The sequence below is a fragment of the Pristis pectinata genome, chromosome 2 (assembly GCF_009764475.1).
Source record: "Pristis pectinata isolate sPriPec2 chromosome 2, sPriPec2.1.pri, whole genome shotgun sequence".
NCBI classification, from domain to species: domain Eukaryota; kingdom Metazoa; phylum Chordata; class Chondrichthyes; order Rhinopristiformes; family Pristidae; genus Pristis; species Pristis pectinata.
This window is the reverse complement of record NC_067406.1, coordinates 95,769,381-95,788,039: the sequence shown is the minus strand read 5'-3', so window position 1 is coordinate 95,788,039 and position 18,659 is coordinate 95,769,381. Positions and strand designations below refer to the sequence as shown.

The 18,659-nt window shown below is 42.4% G+C and overlaps 1 protein-coding gene across 19 annotated transcripts in view; it reads left to right on the top strand.

Annotated features, from left to right (window-relative positions):
• Positions 1–18,659, top strand: part of ank2b (ankyrin 2b, neuronal) — a 781,056-nt gene that overhangs the window by 167,368 nt on the left and 595,029 nt on the right. For 4 of the 19 annotated variants that reach the window (XM_052010166.1, XM_052010173.1, XM_052010165.1 and 1 more), the window contains exon 2: positions 280–341. The exons of the other annotated variants lie outside the window; for them this stretch is intronic. In XM_052010166.1, the coding sequence (XP_051866126.1) occupies positions 321–341 (21 nt within the window). In that variant the 5' untranslated portion in view covers positions 280–320. The remainder of the gene's footprint in view (positions 1–279; positions 342–18,659) is intronic. 19 annotated transcript variants of the gene reach the window in all.

Sequence of the window (18,659 nt, the reverse complement as noted above, 5' to 3'; positions counted from 1 at the left end):
GATTGTCTAGTTTATCAATAACAATGATTCCACTATTCATCCTCCCTTTAAAATGTTTATTGTTTGAATAATATTGACAAATCTTGGTGTGACTTTTTAAATAACAACCATTCAATAGAGTGAAGTATTCAAACCTAGCCAGGCTGGTGATTTTTATTTCGATACAAAGCCAGTTGGTCAATGTTCTTTGATCTTTTTGCTCTCTAGTAACAAAATTGAAGAATAACAAGCATTTGCAAGTTGTATTCTTGTCTAATGATTTCTGTTTTTGTTTTGCAGGTAAGTAAATGAACATTATTATGAGGAACTGACATGGAAAGATGAGCACCATGTTACAGAAGGTACCTGTTCTATTTTTCTGGTGTATTGAGATGTCTAGAGTAATTATCACTGTTAGATTTCTGGATAAGCCCAGGAATCTCAGCTTCCCTTCTTTGGGGTATTTTGATCCTGTCTTTTTCCAATAAGGTTTGTGGATCAATGAATATAGATCAACACATAAAAATAAATACATATATTGCCACTTATTAAAAGTTCAAATATAACATGTGAGCTCATCTGGCAGCCATTTTCTGCCCACATTACCTCTTCATCTTAGCAAGAGGACGTGCATTAGAGGTTTAAAATTGTTTCAAGCAATCTAAATTTGATATTGCATTTTGCCAAACATATATAAGCTCTTAATTTTCTAGCTTTTTTACTCTTCAGAATTCAGGAATAGAGTGGCCTATAACATTAATGAGCACACTGATATATATCACAGTGCCATGGTACTGGGTAACATCATGATGTCAAGTCATTGCAGCATATGTTTGCCTTCTGGCCTTGTAAAGGTGAACTATGGTTGAACCTGAACTGGTCCAAACTTGAATTCAAGCCCAAGCTATGTTACATGTGTAGAAATCTGCTTTAGTTTCCTGGTTTTCCTAATATACTGAAAGATGATCTTGATGAATAGATAGATCATCCATTTTACAAGGAGTCTAAATGAACTAAGACAATTGAACTGACTCAACTTGGATAACCTGCAGACTTAGCTTTATATTTACACTTAAAAATCTTTGAGTTCAACACCATAGATTGAAAAAGAGGTAACCTTCAGTCAGAATTTTATATTCATGTCTGCTGCTTTCATTTCTTTCTTTTGGGTTGATATTCAATGCTATTTTCATGAAGTATCTTAATAAACAATTCAACAAAACATCATTTGAAAGCATGTGAACTATATGATTCAAAGTGGAAAGCTGGACATGGCTTATCTCTGATGATCTAGACATTATTTGTCTCTTTTTCCACATCCAATTCCTTGATAAGAAGGATTTGCAGAACTTGGAAGGTATCTGATTAATTATTCAACGCATGGTTTGGCAGACCATGAGTTGATCAAGGACCTATGTCTGTCAGGTGGATTAGAAATGATTGGTCTTGAAACCCCCTGATTTATGCCAGAGTCTTACTGCTCGGAATCACTACCTAGCATTCTCTTGCTGAAGTCAATCAAATGGCCCTATTATAAATTATGGGGAAGGGAGAAAGGGATGAACTTCGCCATGTCTCTTTTTGGCTGCTTATGTAAAGGGAAAATCCAGGTAAGTTTTAATAGTGAGTTTGGGCTACCTGCTTTTGTCAGATCTACAGACCAGGTGAACCTCTGTTCATCACAGGTAGGGTGGGAGTGGGTGGGGGTTCCAGAGGGAAGTGAAGACTACAAGATAGAGGAGCAGAATTAGGCCATTCGGCCTGTTGAGTCTGCTCTGCCATTCAGTCATGGCTGATTTTTTTTTCAACCCCATTCTCTCACCACCCCCATAACCCTTAACCCCCTTAACAATCAATAACCTATCAATTCTCTCCCTTAAATGTGCCCAATAATTTGGCCTCCACAGTCCTCAGTGGCAATGAATTCCAAAGATTCACCACTCTCTGGCTGAAGAAATTCCTCCTCATCTCAGTCTTAAAGGGGCATGCCTTTTATTCTGAGTCTGTGCCCTCAGATCCTAGCCTCTCCTACTAATGGAAATATCATCTTCACATCCACTTATCGAGGCCTTTCAGTATCCAACAGGTTTCAATGAGATCTCCCCTTATCCTACTGAACTCCATTGAGTACAGGCCCAGAGACATCACATGCTCCTCATAGGTTAAGCCTTTAATTCCTGGGATCATTCTTGTGAGCCTCCTTTGGGCCTCTCCAGGGTCAACACGTCCATATGGGGCCCAATATTGCTCACAATATTCCAAATGCAGTCCACCTGATGTCTTATAAAGCCTCTGCAGTACATCCTTGCTTTTATGTTCTAGCCCTCTCGAAATGAATGCTAACATTGTATTTGCCTTCTTTGCTACCAACTCAACCTAAAAGTTAACCTTAAGAGAATCCTAGGACTCCCAAGTCCCTTTGCACCACTAATTTCTGAATTCGCTCCCCATTTAGAAGAGTCTGCAACTTTCATCCTTCCCTCCAAAATGCATAACCGCACATTTCCCAACGCTGTATTCCATCTGCCACTTCTTTGTCCACTCTGCCAACCTGTCCAAGTCCTTCTGCAGACTCCCTGTCTCTGCGACACTACCTGTCCCTCCACCTGTCTTGGTATTACCCACAAACTTGGCTACAACATCATCAATTCCTTCATCCAGACATTAACCTATAAAGTGAAAAGTTGAGGTCCCAACACTGACTCCTGTGGAATTCCACTAGTCACCGGCAGCCATCCTGGAAAGGACCCCATTCTCTGCATTCTGCCAGTCAGTCAATATTTTATCTGTGCTAGTAACTTGCCTCTAATACCACAGGCTCTTATCTTGTTTAGCAGCCTCGTGTGGCACCTCATCAAAGGGCTTCTGAAAATCCAAGTGAATAACATCCGCCGACTCTCCTTTGTCTAATCTGCTTTTTACCTCCTCAAAGAATTCGAACAGATTTGTCAGACAAGATCTCCCCTTAATGAAACCGTGCTGACTTTGCCCTATTTTATTATGTACATCCAAATACTCCGAAATTTCATCCGGAATAATGGACTCGAAAATCTTACCAACCACTGATGTCAGGCTAACATGCCTATAATTTCTTTTGTTATTATGGTGTGTAATCTGTTGCTGATGGATGGAAGAATTCTGTTTGTGCATCTGTGAACAGGCAGTAGAAATTGCAATTATTTTGCTGGTAGCATTATTGAACCATAACATCATGGACAAAAAATAGATCGGGACATGAAATGCCAAAACATAGTTAATAGTTTCAAACTACTGTTCCTTTAAGAACTTTAATAGGGGTGGTCAATCAGCTTGCTTTGCTATTTTGTTTACAGTATATCTTGACAGAAATGTATTTTACCTCCTGCCGTGGTTCCTATATTCCTTAATATCCCTTGACTGAATCAAATTGATACAATCTCAGTTTGGAAGTTTTCAAATGGCCAAACCTTACCAACTTTTTTGTAAGAGATATTCATCATCCTTTGAACATCCTGAGCAATATTGGTCCATCTTCCCACTATAATGTGTCAATACCTATGACTGTCTTTGAGGTCTATGCCTCTAGCTTGGTATGACAGCAGTTAATATTTTTTCTTTCTCCTTTTTCCTGAAGGCCATGGCTTTGAAATTGTGGCCAGTGGCAAGCTAGTCACACCGTTGTTGTCCTACAAAATGTCTGCAGTTATGCAGATCCTCAGGTGTTAGCTTGGCTGCCAAGCTGGCCTGATGTCCAACCTTTGGGGAGGCCTGTGGAAGGGGAGAAGGAGGCGGGACAAACCAGACTGGCAAAACTGTTTGACAGCTGCCTTTAAATCCTGGCTAAACTGGCTGTAAAAGCTGAGAAAAAACTTTTGAGTATTTTTGAATCACTTGGTCACCCTAATGTTCATAAACATTGCAAATCTATTAAAATAGTATTTGAAATATTATTGTTAAATAAAATATAAAAAATATACTGCTAAAATACACTTACAATTTCTTAAATAATTGAATGTAATAACTGGAAAATTGCCACAACCGTGTTCCTTTGCTGGGAGTACAGCATTGGAGTGCATCTTTGAAAAATGCCTCGTACAGCTGATTGCAACTTCAGAACTTGTGCAAGTGTGCAGAACTCCTGAAGTTGTGGTCAGTTACATGGAGAAAAATTGGCATCTAAGAGACTGAAGATATTTCTGACAGAATTTGGACCATTTAGGTTAATGGCCCACATGCAGTAGGCAAAGCAGCACCAATTTTTGAGTGGCTGGTTAATAAAGAACCCAGCTCTGACCCCTCTATTCAGTCACATGCATTTATCTTCAAGATTACTGACAAAGAGGATTGTTTACAAACAGAGATCATAAATTATTCTTGAGTGAAGTACCTTGTCATTTGTGCATGGTGGCAGATTAAGAAATTTTTCTTTATTTTCACTTTTGGGATCTGGACATTACTGGCAAGACTAGCATTTATTACTCGTCTGTAATCATCATCAAAAGGGGGCCAAGAGCTCCCTTCTTGAACCTCTGCAGCCCTTTTGACGAAGGTACTCCCACAGTGCTGTTACGTTGGGCATTTTAGGATTTAGACCCAGTAATGATGAGAGAGATTTCTCCGGGTCAGAATGCTTTGCAACTTGGAGGGGCAGAATGTGTCCTGCCTGTGGTGATGTTCCCAAGCAATTGCTGCCTTGTTCCTTGTTGGAGATAGATGTTGTGGGTTTGGAAGGTGCTGTTGGAATAGCCTGTCTGAGTAACATTTTATAGATGATATACACTGAATATGCTGAATGCTGATAGTTGAGGGAATGAAGATTCAGGGATGCTTTGTCCTGAATAGTGTTTTTATTTCTGAATTAGATTCTTCCTGCCCATCAAGGTAACTTAACAAATATCCTTCTTGAAGACACACCTGCTTCAAATAGAGTAACCTGGATGTTCAATTACTTAATTTTTTTTATTTCAGTGCTACACAGTTGAATGTGGACTTCTGGAATGAAATACTGTAATAACCATTTCTGGGTTGTTTACCATCGGTTTGGAAATTAGACTAGGTATTTCTTGGCACGAGTTGTGCTTGTGTGTTAGGTGCACATTCAAAAATGGCATTTTGTGAAAAACACTGCACCCACTGATTGATCCCTTGCCCTGAATTCTCCTTCTATCACCAACACCTTGATGGAAGCCCAACCTTGATCTCAGCAGGGCACCAGGCTCCTGGTTGACCTATAATGCAGCATCCCCAGCTCCCCCTTTGGTCCTGAATGGGCCCCTCACCAGCAGCTGCCTCTTCAATTCCCCCATATCTTCATCCTAAATGCCTTGGACCTAGCTTCAGTCCAGAAGATATGGGGAGAATTGCTTATAGGAATAACTAGTGGAGGAATGGGATTGCCCTGTGAGCTGGCATGGATTTGATGGATGGAAGTGATCACCACACTTTCACATTTCATACCTTTAATGACCATGAAAGGTGGCCATTCACCCCACTGAGTCCATAGCAATTCTTATTGATCACAATCCCCACTTATTTTCCCTATAGCTTACTCTCTCTTACATGCCCATCAACTCCCCCCCCCCCCCCCCCCCGATTTTTCTGCCATCCACCTTCTGTTAAGCACTATTAAGGGGTAATTCACATTAACCAATTAACCTACCAGCACATTTTTGAGATATAGAAGCAGCGCAGGGGAAACCCGTGCAAGAATGTGTAAACTCCACACAGCACCCAAAATCAGGATCAAACATAGGCTGCTGCAAAACTGTGCTACGCAATGGATTTTCCCTAGCAGTCTGCAGCATGTGAGGGCAAATATATAATTGCAGTTAGGTGGTCACAGAATCGTATGACTTGGAAACAGGCCCTTGTGCCCACCATGTCAATGCCAACCTTCAATTACCCATCTACGCTAATCCCATTTACCATAGTTTGTCCACAGCCTTCTATGCCGTGGCAATTCAAGTGCTTGTCTCAATATTTAAATGTTGTGAGAGTATCTGCTTCTACCATCCACTTAGGTGGTGCTCTCCAAGTTCCAATGACCCTCCTGGGCAAAAAGATTCTAATCCTCTTTCCTCCCTTATCCTACAACTATGCCCTCTAGTTTATGACACATCTTTTATGGGAAGAATGTTCGTACTATCTACCATGCCTGGACCCTTCAAAATTCTGTATACCTCGAACAGTTCCCTCTCAGCTCCTCCACTCAAGGAAACAAAGCCAGCATCTCAGTCTTTCCTCATAAGTCAAGAGTTCCATCCCAGGCAAATCAGTGCAATTGCATATTCCTACAGGGTGGAGACCAGAAATGCACACCGTATACAGCTATGACCTAACCAGTGTTTTATGTAGTTCTTAATATTCTATGCCCTGGTTAATGAAGGCTAGTATCCCATACACCCTCTTCACCAACTTGTCTACATGTGCTGCCACCTTCAGGGATTCTTGGACTTGCACACTCTTTTCCTTAGTGCTCTCTGGGGCCCTCCCATTCATTGTGTATGTCCTACTCTTATTTAACACCCTCCCATCATCAAAGATCCCCACCATCTGGGCCATGCCACCTTCTCACAGATACTATCGAGCAGGAGGAACAGAAGCCTGAGGTCCCACACCAGCAGGTTCAAGAACAGCTATTTCCCTCCATTTGGTTCTTGAACCAAGTGGCACAACCCCAATCACTAGAGTTTGGCAACACTATGACCACTTTGATGACATTGCACTGAGATGGACTTTGTTTTTTTGTTCTAATTGTGTTCTTTCTTGTAAAAATCGTGTTTAATTGTTTACCATGCTATACAGCATGGTACGGGCCCTTCGGCCCACGATGTTGTGCCAACCTATATAAACACCTACTCCCTGATCAATCTAACCCTTTCCTCCTACACAGCCTATAACCCTCCATTTATCTTGCATCCATTCCCTATTGTATCAGCCTCTACCACCACCCCAGGTAGTGCGTTCCAGGCACCCACCACTCTCTGTGTAACAAAAATACCTACCTGTGACATCTCCCCTAAACATTCCTCCTTGGACCTTAAACTGATGTCCTCTGGTATTGCACTGCTACCTTAGGAAAAAGGTGCTGGCTGTCCACTCTATCTCTGCCCTTCCAAATCTTAAACACTTCTATCAAGTTGCCTCTCATCCTGCGTCACTCCAAAGAGAAAAGCCCCAGCTTGCTCAACCTTTCTCATAAGACATGCTCTCTAATCCGGGCAGTATCCTGGAAAATCTCCTCTGCAATGTCTTGGAAGATTACACATCCTTCCTGTAATGAGGCAACCAGAACTGAACACAATCCTCAAAGTGTGGTCTAACCAGAGCCTTACAGAGCTACAACGTTCTTTTCATGAAATTCTGCACCCTTTTTTCTCCAAACATACCTTTGCTTATTGCGGCCAAAAAGTTCTATTTTAACTTCATCAGTCCACAGGACTTGTTTCCAAAATGCATCAGGCTTGTTTAGGCGTTCCTTTGCAAACTTCTGATGCTGAATTTTGTGGTGAGGACACAGGAAAGTTTGGAGAAAAAAGGGTGCAGAATTTCATGAAAAGAACACCTCTCCAACTGTTAAGCACGGGGGTGGATCGACCATGCTTTGGGCTTGTGTTGCAGCCAGTGGCACGGGGAACATTTCACTGGTAGAGGGAAGAATGAATTCAATTAAATACCAGCAAATTCTGGAAGCAAATGTCATACCGTCTGTAACAAAGAAAGCTGAGGATGAAAAGAGGATGGCTTCTACAACAGGATAGCAATCCTAAACACACCTCAAAATCCACAATGGACTACCTCAAGAGACACAAGCTGAAGGTTTTGCCATGGGCCTCACAGTCCCATGACCTAAAAATCATCAAAAATCTGTGGCTAGACCTCAAAAGAGCAGTGTATGCAAGACGGCCCAAGAACCTCACAGAACTAGAAGCCTTTTGCAAGGAAGAATGGGTGAAAATCCCTCAAACAAGAATTGAAAGACTATTAGCTAGCTACAGAAAGCATTTACAAGCTGTGATACTTGCCAAAGGGGGTGTTACTATGTACTGACCATGCAGGGTGCCCAAACTTTTGCTTTGGGCCCTTTTCCTTTTTTGTTATTTTGAAACTGTAAACGATGGAAATACAAAAGTAATCTTGCTTAAAATATTAAAGAAATGTGTCATCTTTATGCCTTTTGGAAATCATATCATCATTTACTCGCTTAGCTATTCACAGTAACAAAAATTTTGACCAGGTGTGTCCAAACTTTTGCATGCCACTGTACGTGACCATGCAATTTGTCATCTCCTTTCTTTCCATTGTCAATTTTTGTCCGATTATATTTCTGTGAAGTGACTTTGGAACTTATGCTTGAATTTATGGTACTATATTATGACAGGTTGTTGTTCTGAAACCAGGTTAGGAAGGAACCAGAGTGTAATTATTAAAGTGCACCTTGCATCATCCATCCAATGATACTAATTTAGACAACTATTGATGTTGCAAATATGAGACTTAATGTGTTCCATTTACAATGATTTCATTTGTGGTTCACTATTATTTTGTTGTTGCATTAGCACATCATGCTATAAAAATGTGATTTAATTGTTATTGTTAAGATAAATTGATTATGTTCAAATTTGAAATTTCCTTTGAAATTGTGCAAGTGATCATAAGGACACTGAGTGAGTAAACTACTCCCTCTTGTGGCTGACATGAGTACCATAGTATTTAGCTGCAAAACTTTATTTTTACTTTTTGAAGGGTGAGTGTAAAAATCCCAGTTTTGGGCAGAAAGAATCTGCAGCTTTTGAAATCATTACAAGCGATGACATCATTTTCATGAAACTCCTGATTTCTACTTTGTCTTTCATCTCATGGGACTGAAAATTCATATTGGGTTACTTGGTTCACAGGAACTGAAGTCATTTGCTTTTTGTGGCATTATTGAACTATGCAGCCTGGAATTCAAATTGCCTGCCACCTAGATGTGCCAGAGATAACAACAGCTGGAAAACGATTCTGTTGGAACTCCTCACATTTTAGGACATGAATAACTGATACTTAAGGAGTCAGCTATGGCTTAATGAGTAGCACTCTTACTTCTGAGTCAAAGGTTTATCATAGAATAGAATCATAGAATTAGGATGGCACAGAAGGAGACCTTTTGATCTGTTGAGCCTATGACAACTGCATTCTACTGATTGCTACTTAGACTACACCTCTTCCCACCGTTGTGAGGATGCCATCCCTTTCTCCCAGTTTCTCCATCTCCGCCGCATTTGGTCTCAAGATGAGGCCTTCCATTGCAGGATATCTGAAATGTCCCCCTTTTGCAGGAGCGTGGCTTCCCTTCTGCTGTGGTTGATGGAGCCCACCCTCACATCTCCACTGTTTCTTGTACTTCTGCTCTCACCCCACCTTCCTCCAGACAGAACAGAGAGAGAGTTCCCCTATTCCTCACCTTTCACCCCACTGAACTCTATATCCTTAGTTGTTTCTGCCAGCTGTAATGAAATCCATCTTCTCCAGACACATCTTCTCCTCCCTACCCCTTTTGGTATTCCACAGGGACCACTGCCTCCATGGCTCCCAGGTCGGCTCATTCCTCCCCACCCATCCCTCCCTGACGCATGGCACTTTCCCCTGCAATCACAGGACATGTAACACTTGTTCTTACACCTCCTCCCTCACCACCATCCAGGAGCCTAAACAGCCCTTCCAGGTGAGGCAAAGATTCACGTGCACTTCCTCCAACCTTGTCTACTGCATTCGGTGCCCTCAATGTGGCCTCCTCTACATCGGTAAGACCAAGCGCAGACTGGGTGACTGTTTTGCAGAGCACCTTCGCTCTGTCCAGAATGGCCATCCCGAGCTCCCAGTTGCATGCCACTTCAATTCCCCTTCCCATTCCCTCACAGACCTGGATATCCCTGGCCTTCTCCACTGCCACAGTGAGGCCCAATGCAAACTAGAGAAACAACACTCATATTCCACCTCAGTAGTCTACAATTCAATGACAAGAACGTTGAGTTTTCCAATTTTGGGTAACTCTCCCTCCACTGGGTTTTTCTGCCATTTCCTTGCCTTTCTCATCTCGTTCTCTCCCCTTGAATCCTCTTCCAGTTCTCCCAATTTTGTCCCCTTATCATACCATCCCCATCACCCATCTTCATGACTTCTTCCATCCTGGTTCCATCCACTGACTACACATAATTCATCCACAGGCTTTCCCCCCACCCCTCCCCTCCCCTCTCCTATCTGGTTCTGGTTCCATATGCCATTCACCTTTCCACAAATGGTTCTCATTATCACATCCTTCTCAGGTTCCAGCAGTGGTAGCCCTTTGTGTTCCTGCTTGTCACCCTCCAGCAGGTGTCTCCAACCTTCATCCTTCACTCCCCCCACCTCACTAAAACTACCTCCCATTTTTTTTCTCTTTGTTTGCCTCCATCTATCAGCCACCTGCCACTTTCTCCCAATTCCACTACACATCCCCTCCCCTACCTGGTGCAACTTGTCTGTCATCTTTTACTCCACCTGAGTCCACCAATCACCTTGGGCTCCTGTCTTACCACCCACCCTCTCCTCTTTATACTGGCCATCTCCCCTCTTCACTCTGAATCTTGATGCAGGGTTTCAACCCAATGCATTGACAATTCCTCCCCCTCCCACCCCCCACAGATACTGCTCGACCCACTGGGTTCCTCCAGCAGATTGTTTGTTGCACCAGATTCCGGCATTTGCAGTCTCTTAGAGTCATACAGCACAGTATCGGGCGCTTCAGCCCAACCGGTTCCCGCCGACTAAGATTCACATCTAAGCTAGTCCCAGTGGCCCACATTTGGCCCATATCCCTCTAAACCTTTCCATGTACCTGTCCAAGTACCTTTTAAATGTTGTTCATGTACCTGCCTCAACCACTTCCTCTGGCAGCTCATTCCATATACTGACCACCCTCTGGATGAAAAAGTTGTCCCCAAGGTTCCTATTTAAATCTCTCCCCTCTCACCTTAAAGCAATACCCTCTAGTTCTTGATTCCCAACCCTGGGAAAAAGCAAGTACGCATTCATCCTATCTATGTCTCTCATGATTACCTCTATAAGATCACTCCTTATCCTCCTACCCTCCAATGAAAAAAGTCCCAGCTTGCTCATCCTTCCTCCATAACTCAGTTCTTCAAGTCCATACACATCATTGTAAATCTCCTCTGCACGCTTTCCAGCTTAATGATATATTTCCGATAGCAGTATGATCAAAGCTGAACACAATATTCCTATAGTTTCCCAGGTTTTTCTTAGCAGCCCTTCTTAAATAAAGGCACAACATTTTGCCATCCTCTACTCCTCTGCCACTTCACCTGTCACTAACGATGATGCATATATGTCAGCCAGGGCTGCGCAGTTTCTTGGAGGAACTCAGGAAGTCAGGCAGCATCTATGGAGGGAAATGGATAGTTGACATTTTGAGTTGAGACCCTTCATCTAGTCTTGACCCGAAACGTCAACTGTCTATTTCACTCCATAGATGTTGCCTGACCTGCTGAGTTCCTCCAGATTTCCAGTATCTGCAGTCTCTCTTGTGTGTCCCACAATTTCTTCTCTTGCATCCCACAGTTTTCTTGGAAATACCTGGTCAGACCCTGTTTATTTATCTATCTTCATGCATTTTAAGACATACAGTCTTAAATGTGAACAATGTGATAATGTGAACAATCCCCAAGACATCCCCATTAACAATCTCAAGTTCTGAAGCCTTCATGACCTTCTCCACTGTAAAAACAGAGGAAAAATATTCATTGAGGACCCCACCCATCTCCTGTGGCTCCACACAAAGTTGTCCACCTTGGTCTTTGAGGAGCCTTATTCTCTATCTAATTACTCATTTTCCCTTAATATACATAAAATCTCTTTGGATTCTCCTTAATCTTCTCTTTCAACACTATCTCATGCCCCCTTTTTGCCTTTCTGATTTCCTTCTTGAGTACACTCCTGCATCCCCTCTACTCTTCCAGGGATTCACTTGATTCCAGCTGCCTGTACCTGACCCATGCCTCCTTTTTCCTGACCAGAGCCTCAATATCCCTCGTCATCCAGGGTATCCTACTCCTTCCAGCCTTGCCCTTCACTCCAACAGGAACATGCAGATCTTGAACCCTTGATGTCTCACTTTTAAAAGCTTACCACTCGCCAGACATACCTTTGCCTGTAACCAATCTTCTCCAATCAACTTTTGCAAGTTACTGCCGAATACCATCAAAATTTGCCTTTCCCAGTTTAGAACTTTAACTTGTGGACCAGATCTGTCCCTTTCCATAAATAATTTAAAACTAATAGAATGATGATCTCTGGTCCAAAAGTGCTCCCCCAATGTCACCTCAGTCACTTTTTATTAGGAAAGATGTGCTTAAGCTGGAAGGAGTGCAGAAAAGATTTATGAGGAAGTTGCCAGGACTAGAGGGCCTGAGTTATAGGGAGAGGTTGGCCAGTCTAGGTCTTTATTCCTCAGAATGTAGGAGAATGAGGGGCATCCTTATAGAAATGCTTAAAATTATGAGAGGCATAGATTTAGGGTGAGAGGGGAAAGGATTAAAAGGGACCTGAGGAGCAACTTTTTCATGCAGAGGTGGTGAGTATATGGAACAAGCTGCCAGAGGAATTGGTTGAGGCAGGTAAAATAGTATCATTTAAGAAGCACTTGGATAGGTACATACAAGGGCAGGGCTTAGAGCAATATGGGCCGAACACCGGAAATTAGGACTAGCTGGGTGGGCACCTGGTCGGCATGGACTGGTTGGGCCAAAGGGCCTGTATCCATGCTGTATTGCTCTATGACTCCATAACTTTAATTACCTTATTTACCTTTCTCTCATTCAACTATCACTTTCCATTCCAATCATTGAGCTCATTGTTCCTATTGCAGGGTTCAATAGGCAGATTCTTTGAATGGGGAATTAGAACAAGTTCATGTGCTGCCACTGAAGCCCATCTAAAGTCTAGCATCAGAGCACAGATGGGAAATCACCAGCAGGCGCGGCAGACCTGAACTTGCCTCCACTCACGGGTTAAAAAGTGACTGTTTGGCATGGAACCGATGGCATTCTCCAGCAAGTTCTGGCCCATAGGGCAGAGAAAAAAGTTACAGCCTCATAGAAATTTACAAAGCTTGACCTAAATTGGAAGGACTGGATGATAAAGTTCAGTGAATCAAAGCAACTGCCATAAAACATTCATTTCCAAGCCTGCACATCATCATTTATTTATCATCCAATGATTTAGCTTTAACTCTGACCTTGTACAGAGTTTTCCACTTTTCTTAATCATTGTCTTTTCAGCAATATAAATAGGAAATAAAAGCTTTTGCTCTTCAAAAGCCTGGAAATTGTAAATAACTAAGTTTCCACCAGATAGTTTGTCGTATATATTAACAATTTGGATGAGAATGTAGGTGGCAGAATGAGTAAATTTGTGGATGACCAAAATTGGTGGTAGATTGGACAGCGAAGAAGGTTGTCCAAGATTACAACAGGATCTAGATCAACTGGGAAATTGGGCAAAGGAATAGCAGATAAAATTTAACTCGGACAAGTGCAAAGTGATGCATTTTGGGACGGACAGGACATACACAGTGAATAGCAAGGCCCTGGGAGTGTTGTAGAACACAGAGACCTTGGGGATATAAGTGCAAAGTTCCCTGGAAGTGGTGACACTGATAGACAGCGTGGTGAAGAAGGTATATGGCATGCTTGCCTGCATTGGTCGGGGCTCTGAGTACAAGAGTTAGGACGTTGTGTTACAGCTGTACAAGACATTGGTGAGACTGCACCTGAAATAATATGTGTAGATCTGGTCACTGTACTATAGGAAGCATGTTATTAAGCGACAGAGAGTGTGGAAAAGATCCACAAGGATGTTGCTGAGACCAGAGTGCTTGAGCTACAAGGAGAGACTGGATAAGCTGGGACTTTTCCCTGGATTGTAGGAAGCTGAAGGGTGACCTTATAGAGGTTTATAAAATCATGAGGAGCATAGATAAGATGGATGGTCACAATCGTTTTCCCAGGGTTGGGGAGTAGAAAACTATAGGGCATAGGTTTAAGGTGAAAGGGGAAAAATTTAAAGGGGACCTCGGGTTTTTCAATACAGAGGTGGGTGGATATATGGAAAGAGTTGCCAGAGGAAATGGGAGAGATAGGTACAAATACAATGTTCAAAAGAGATTTGGACAGGTACAGGGTTAGGAAAGGTTTAGAGGGATATGAGTCAATTGCAGGCAATTGGAACTAGCTCAGATAGGCACCTTGGTCACACGGACAAATTAAGCTGAAAGGCTTGTTTCTGTGCTATGTGACTCTATAGGTACAATGTCAGCTTATTTTGTAATGTGTATATATACATGTGACCAATTTATAAGGACACGAGGTTGACAGTATGGAAGGGGCAGTGCTCATAGAATCATAGAAACATACCACACAAAAGAGGATCTGCAGAACTGTGTCGAGTAGCTGCCGAGCTTTGGGTCTGTACTACTGTCTCCTTTATTTCCCTAATTGGAATCAGCAGATTTACCACCACCTTTGATAAGCTGCATCTCACTGGCAGTGTATAAATGGATCGTAGGCCTCAAAATGGCTCAGGCCTTATTGATAGCAACAGAGGGATGGTTGGGATGTTCCATTTACCAGCCACCAAAATTAACAGCTGCCTTATATAATTCCATGTTTTGCTTTCAGAAGCAAGATATTTGAAGGCTGTCCATGTTTATATAACTAAAAAAAGAAAAAAATGATTTTCTGATGATGCATAGCTGAAACATGGTATGTATACAACAATGTACTTCAAGTCATGGATGGCACGGCTGGGTAGAAGCACACCTCGATAGTTTTGATGCAGTGCACTCAAGTTCACCTTTGCAGAACCCATCAAAAGCCTGCAAGCTTGCAGAGGAGTGGATGCTGCCAAAATGCATTGTTTAAGATACCTCATAAATATGTACATACCTCTTGGTTCTGTTCCTGAGCCAGCCTTTTGGGGGACGATGTGGATATTGAAAAGGCCATAGTTGGGACCAAGTTCCCCTCTGATCCACTCTCTATGTCCCTATAAGGCTGGGTCTCGTGGGTGAACAAAATGCAGAGTGACCAATGTATAGGGACTCCCAAGACATGAGATTGACACTGTGGAAGGAGCAGTTCTCATAGAATCAGAGAAACATACCACACAGAAGTGGGCCCTTTTGGCCCACCTCCTCCTTGCTGACTCTGATGCCTGTCTATGTACATGTTCAAATACCTTTTAAACATAACTGTATCTGCCTCTACCACTTCCTCTGGCATCTCATTCCAGATACTCACCCTCTGTGTGAAAAACATACCCTTCAGATCTCCTTTAAATTTCTCCCTTCTTACCCTAAACCTGCACTCTCTAATTCTAGACTCCCTAGCCCTGGGAAAAAGATTCTGACTCACTGTCCTATCTTTCCCCTTCATACTTTTATAAACCTCTATAAGGTCACTCCTCAGCCTCCTACATTCCAGTGAGAATAAACTCAGCCCATCCAAGAATAAACAAAGCCACAAATCTCCCAGCTTGAGCAAGATTCCATTGCTCCCTTCTTGACTCTCTAGTGCTCTTTCAATCTCCTCCATCCGCTCTACATCTTCTGACATTTTCCCGTGCAACTGCAGGAGATGCAACAGCTGTCTTTTCCTCTCTTCCCTTTCCACCATCCAGGAACCCAAACAGTCTTTCCAGGTGAAGCAGCAATTCACTTGCACTCCTTCCAACGTAGTGTACTGCAATTAGTGTTCACATTGTGGTCTCCTCTACATTTGAGAAACCAAATGCAGATAGGGTAATCACTTTGTGGGGCATTTGTGTTTAGCCCACAGGAGCAGTCCTGAGCTTCCAGATGACTGTCACTTTAAGTCTCCATCCCACTTCCCCCCTGTCCTATCTATGTGTTGCCTCCTGAACTTTTATATACAGTGGCATGCAAAAGTTTGGGCACCCCTGGTCAAAATTTCTGTTACTGTGAATAGCTAAGCGAGTAAAAGATGACCTGATTTCCAAAAGGCATAAAGTTAAAGGTGAAACATTTCTTTAATATTTTAAGCAAGGTTACTTTTTTATTTCCATCTTTTACAGTTTCAAAATAACAAAAAAAGAAAAGGGCCCTATGCAAAAGTTTGGGCACCCTGCATGGTCAGTACTTAGTACTTAGTCTTTCAATTCTTGTTTGGGGGATTTTCGCCCGTTGTTCCTTGCAAAAGGCTTCTAGTTCTGTGAGATTCTTGGGCCGTCTTGCATGCGCTGCTCTTTTGAGGTCTATCCACAGATTTTCGATGATGTTTAGGTCGGGGGACTGTGAGGGCCATGGCAACACCTTCAGCTTGTGCCTCTTGAGATAGTCCATTGTGGATTTTGAGGTGTGTTTAGGATCGTTATCCCGTTGCAGAAGCCATCCTCTTTTCATCTTCAGCTTTTTTTACAGACGGTGTGATGTTTGCTTCCAGAATTTGCTGGTATTTAATTAAATTCATTCTTCCCTCTACCAGTGAAATGTTCCCCGTGCCACTGGTTGCAACACAAGCCCAAAGCATGATCGAGCCACTCCTGTGCTTAACAGTTGGAGAGGTGCTCTTTTCATAAAATTCTGCACCCTTTTTTCTCCAAACATACCTTTGCTCATTGTGACCAGAAAGTTCTATTTTAACTTCATCAGTCCACAGGACTTGTTTCCAAAATGCATCAGGCTTGTTTAGATGTTCCTTTGCAAACTTCTGACACTGAATTTTGTGGTGAGGATGCGAAAATCCCCCAAACAAGAATTGAAAGACTCTTAGCTGGCTACAGAAAGCGTTTACAAGCTGTGATACTTGCCAAAGGGGGTGTTACTAAGTACTGACCATGCAGGGTGCCCAAACTTTTGCATCGGGCCCTTTTCCTTTTTTGTTATTTTGAAACTGTAAAAGATAGAAATAAAAAAGTTAATATTTTAAGCAAGATTACTTTTTTATTTCTATCTTTTACAATGTGTCATCTTTAACTTCATGCCTTTTGGAAATCAGGTCATCTTTTACTCGCTTAGCTATTCACAGTAACAGAAATTTTGACCAGGGGTGCCCAAACTTTTGCGTGCCACTGTAAGCTTGAGGAACAGCATTCAGTCTGGGCACATTGACCTTCCAGACCCTATTGAATCCTCCAACTTTAACTAACTTGTTACTGATTTCAAACTGTATCAGAACTGGCCCTTTCTGCCAGTCATCAATCTGTAATTTTCTGCTCAGTTTTTCTCTCTCCATTAGCTTGGCCTTCTGGGTATATCCTGCAACCCTGTTATTAGCGACACATAACATAGACAAAGAACAATAATATGCTTCTAACTGCCACATTAAATCAATTGGTCTCAGCCTATCTGAGATATTCTCTTTGTTCAACCTGTACCATCCCCCTCCCCCACCACACACACCTTCTCTCTTACTGAAAACTATCTTGTTTTCTCTCTTTCCTAGTTATCATGAAGGGTCCCAGACCTGAAACATTTTATCTTTCCACAGATACTGCCTGACATATTTAAAAAATATTCTATTTTTATTTCAGTTTTTCTGATTTTCATGTTCTTATTAATTGATTTGATCTGTGGTGATAATATCACAACTTGCATCACCTCATTCTGGCTTTGCACAGAACATTCTGGCCTCGCATATTTTAGAACATAGAAAGGCAGTCGGATGTTTTGTGCTTAATAGAGCAACACATGATTTTTGTGAGGCCCCAAGTTGTCATGCACAATAGAACAGTCCTCAGATTGACACATTCCAAAGCTTTTGCTCCACAGTTGGAGAGTAGTCTTAGAAAAGTTAGTACGTCATGAACATAAAACATAGAACAGTACAGGGACAGGCCCTTTGGCCCATAATATCGTGTCGAACTAATTAAGCTAATGACACCTAATTAAACTAACCCTTCTGCTTGCAGATGATCCATATCCCTCCATTCTCTGCAGATTCATGTGCCTATCTAATAGCCTTTTCAACGCTTCTATCATATCTGCCTCCACCACCACCCCTGGCAGCATATTCCAGACATTCACCACTCTTTGAGTCAAAAAAAACTTGCCCCGCACATCTCACCTTAAATACATGCTCTCTAGTATAAAATATTTCTACCATAGAACCATACAGCACAAAACAGGCCCTTCAGCCCACCATGTTGTGCCGTCCATCAAACCACCCTCACACTATCTAACCCTTTCCTCCCGTATATCCCTCTATCTCACATTCCTCCATATGCCTATCCAACAAACTCTTGAACCTGTCCAATGTATCTGCCTCCACCACCACCCCAGGCAGTGCATTCCATGCACCAACCACTCTCTGGGTGAAAAACCCCCCCCTGACATCTCCCCTGAACCTTCCACCCATAACCTTAAAGCCATGCCCTCTTGTCTTGAGCATTGGTACCCTGGGAAGGAGGCGCTGACTGTCTACTCTATCTATTCCTCTCAATATTTTATATACCTCTATCATGTCTCCTCTAATCCTCCTTTCCAGTGAATAAAGCCCTAGCACCTTAAGCCTCTCCTCATATTCCATACGCTCTAATCCAGGCAGCATCCTGGTAAATCTCCTCTGCACCCTCTCCAACGCCTCCACATCCTTCCTATAATGCGGCGAGCAGAACTGAGCACAGTACTCTAAGTGTGGTCTAACTAG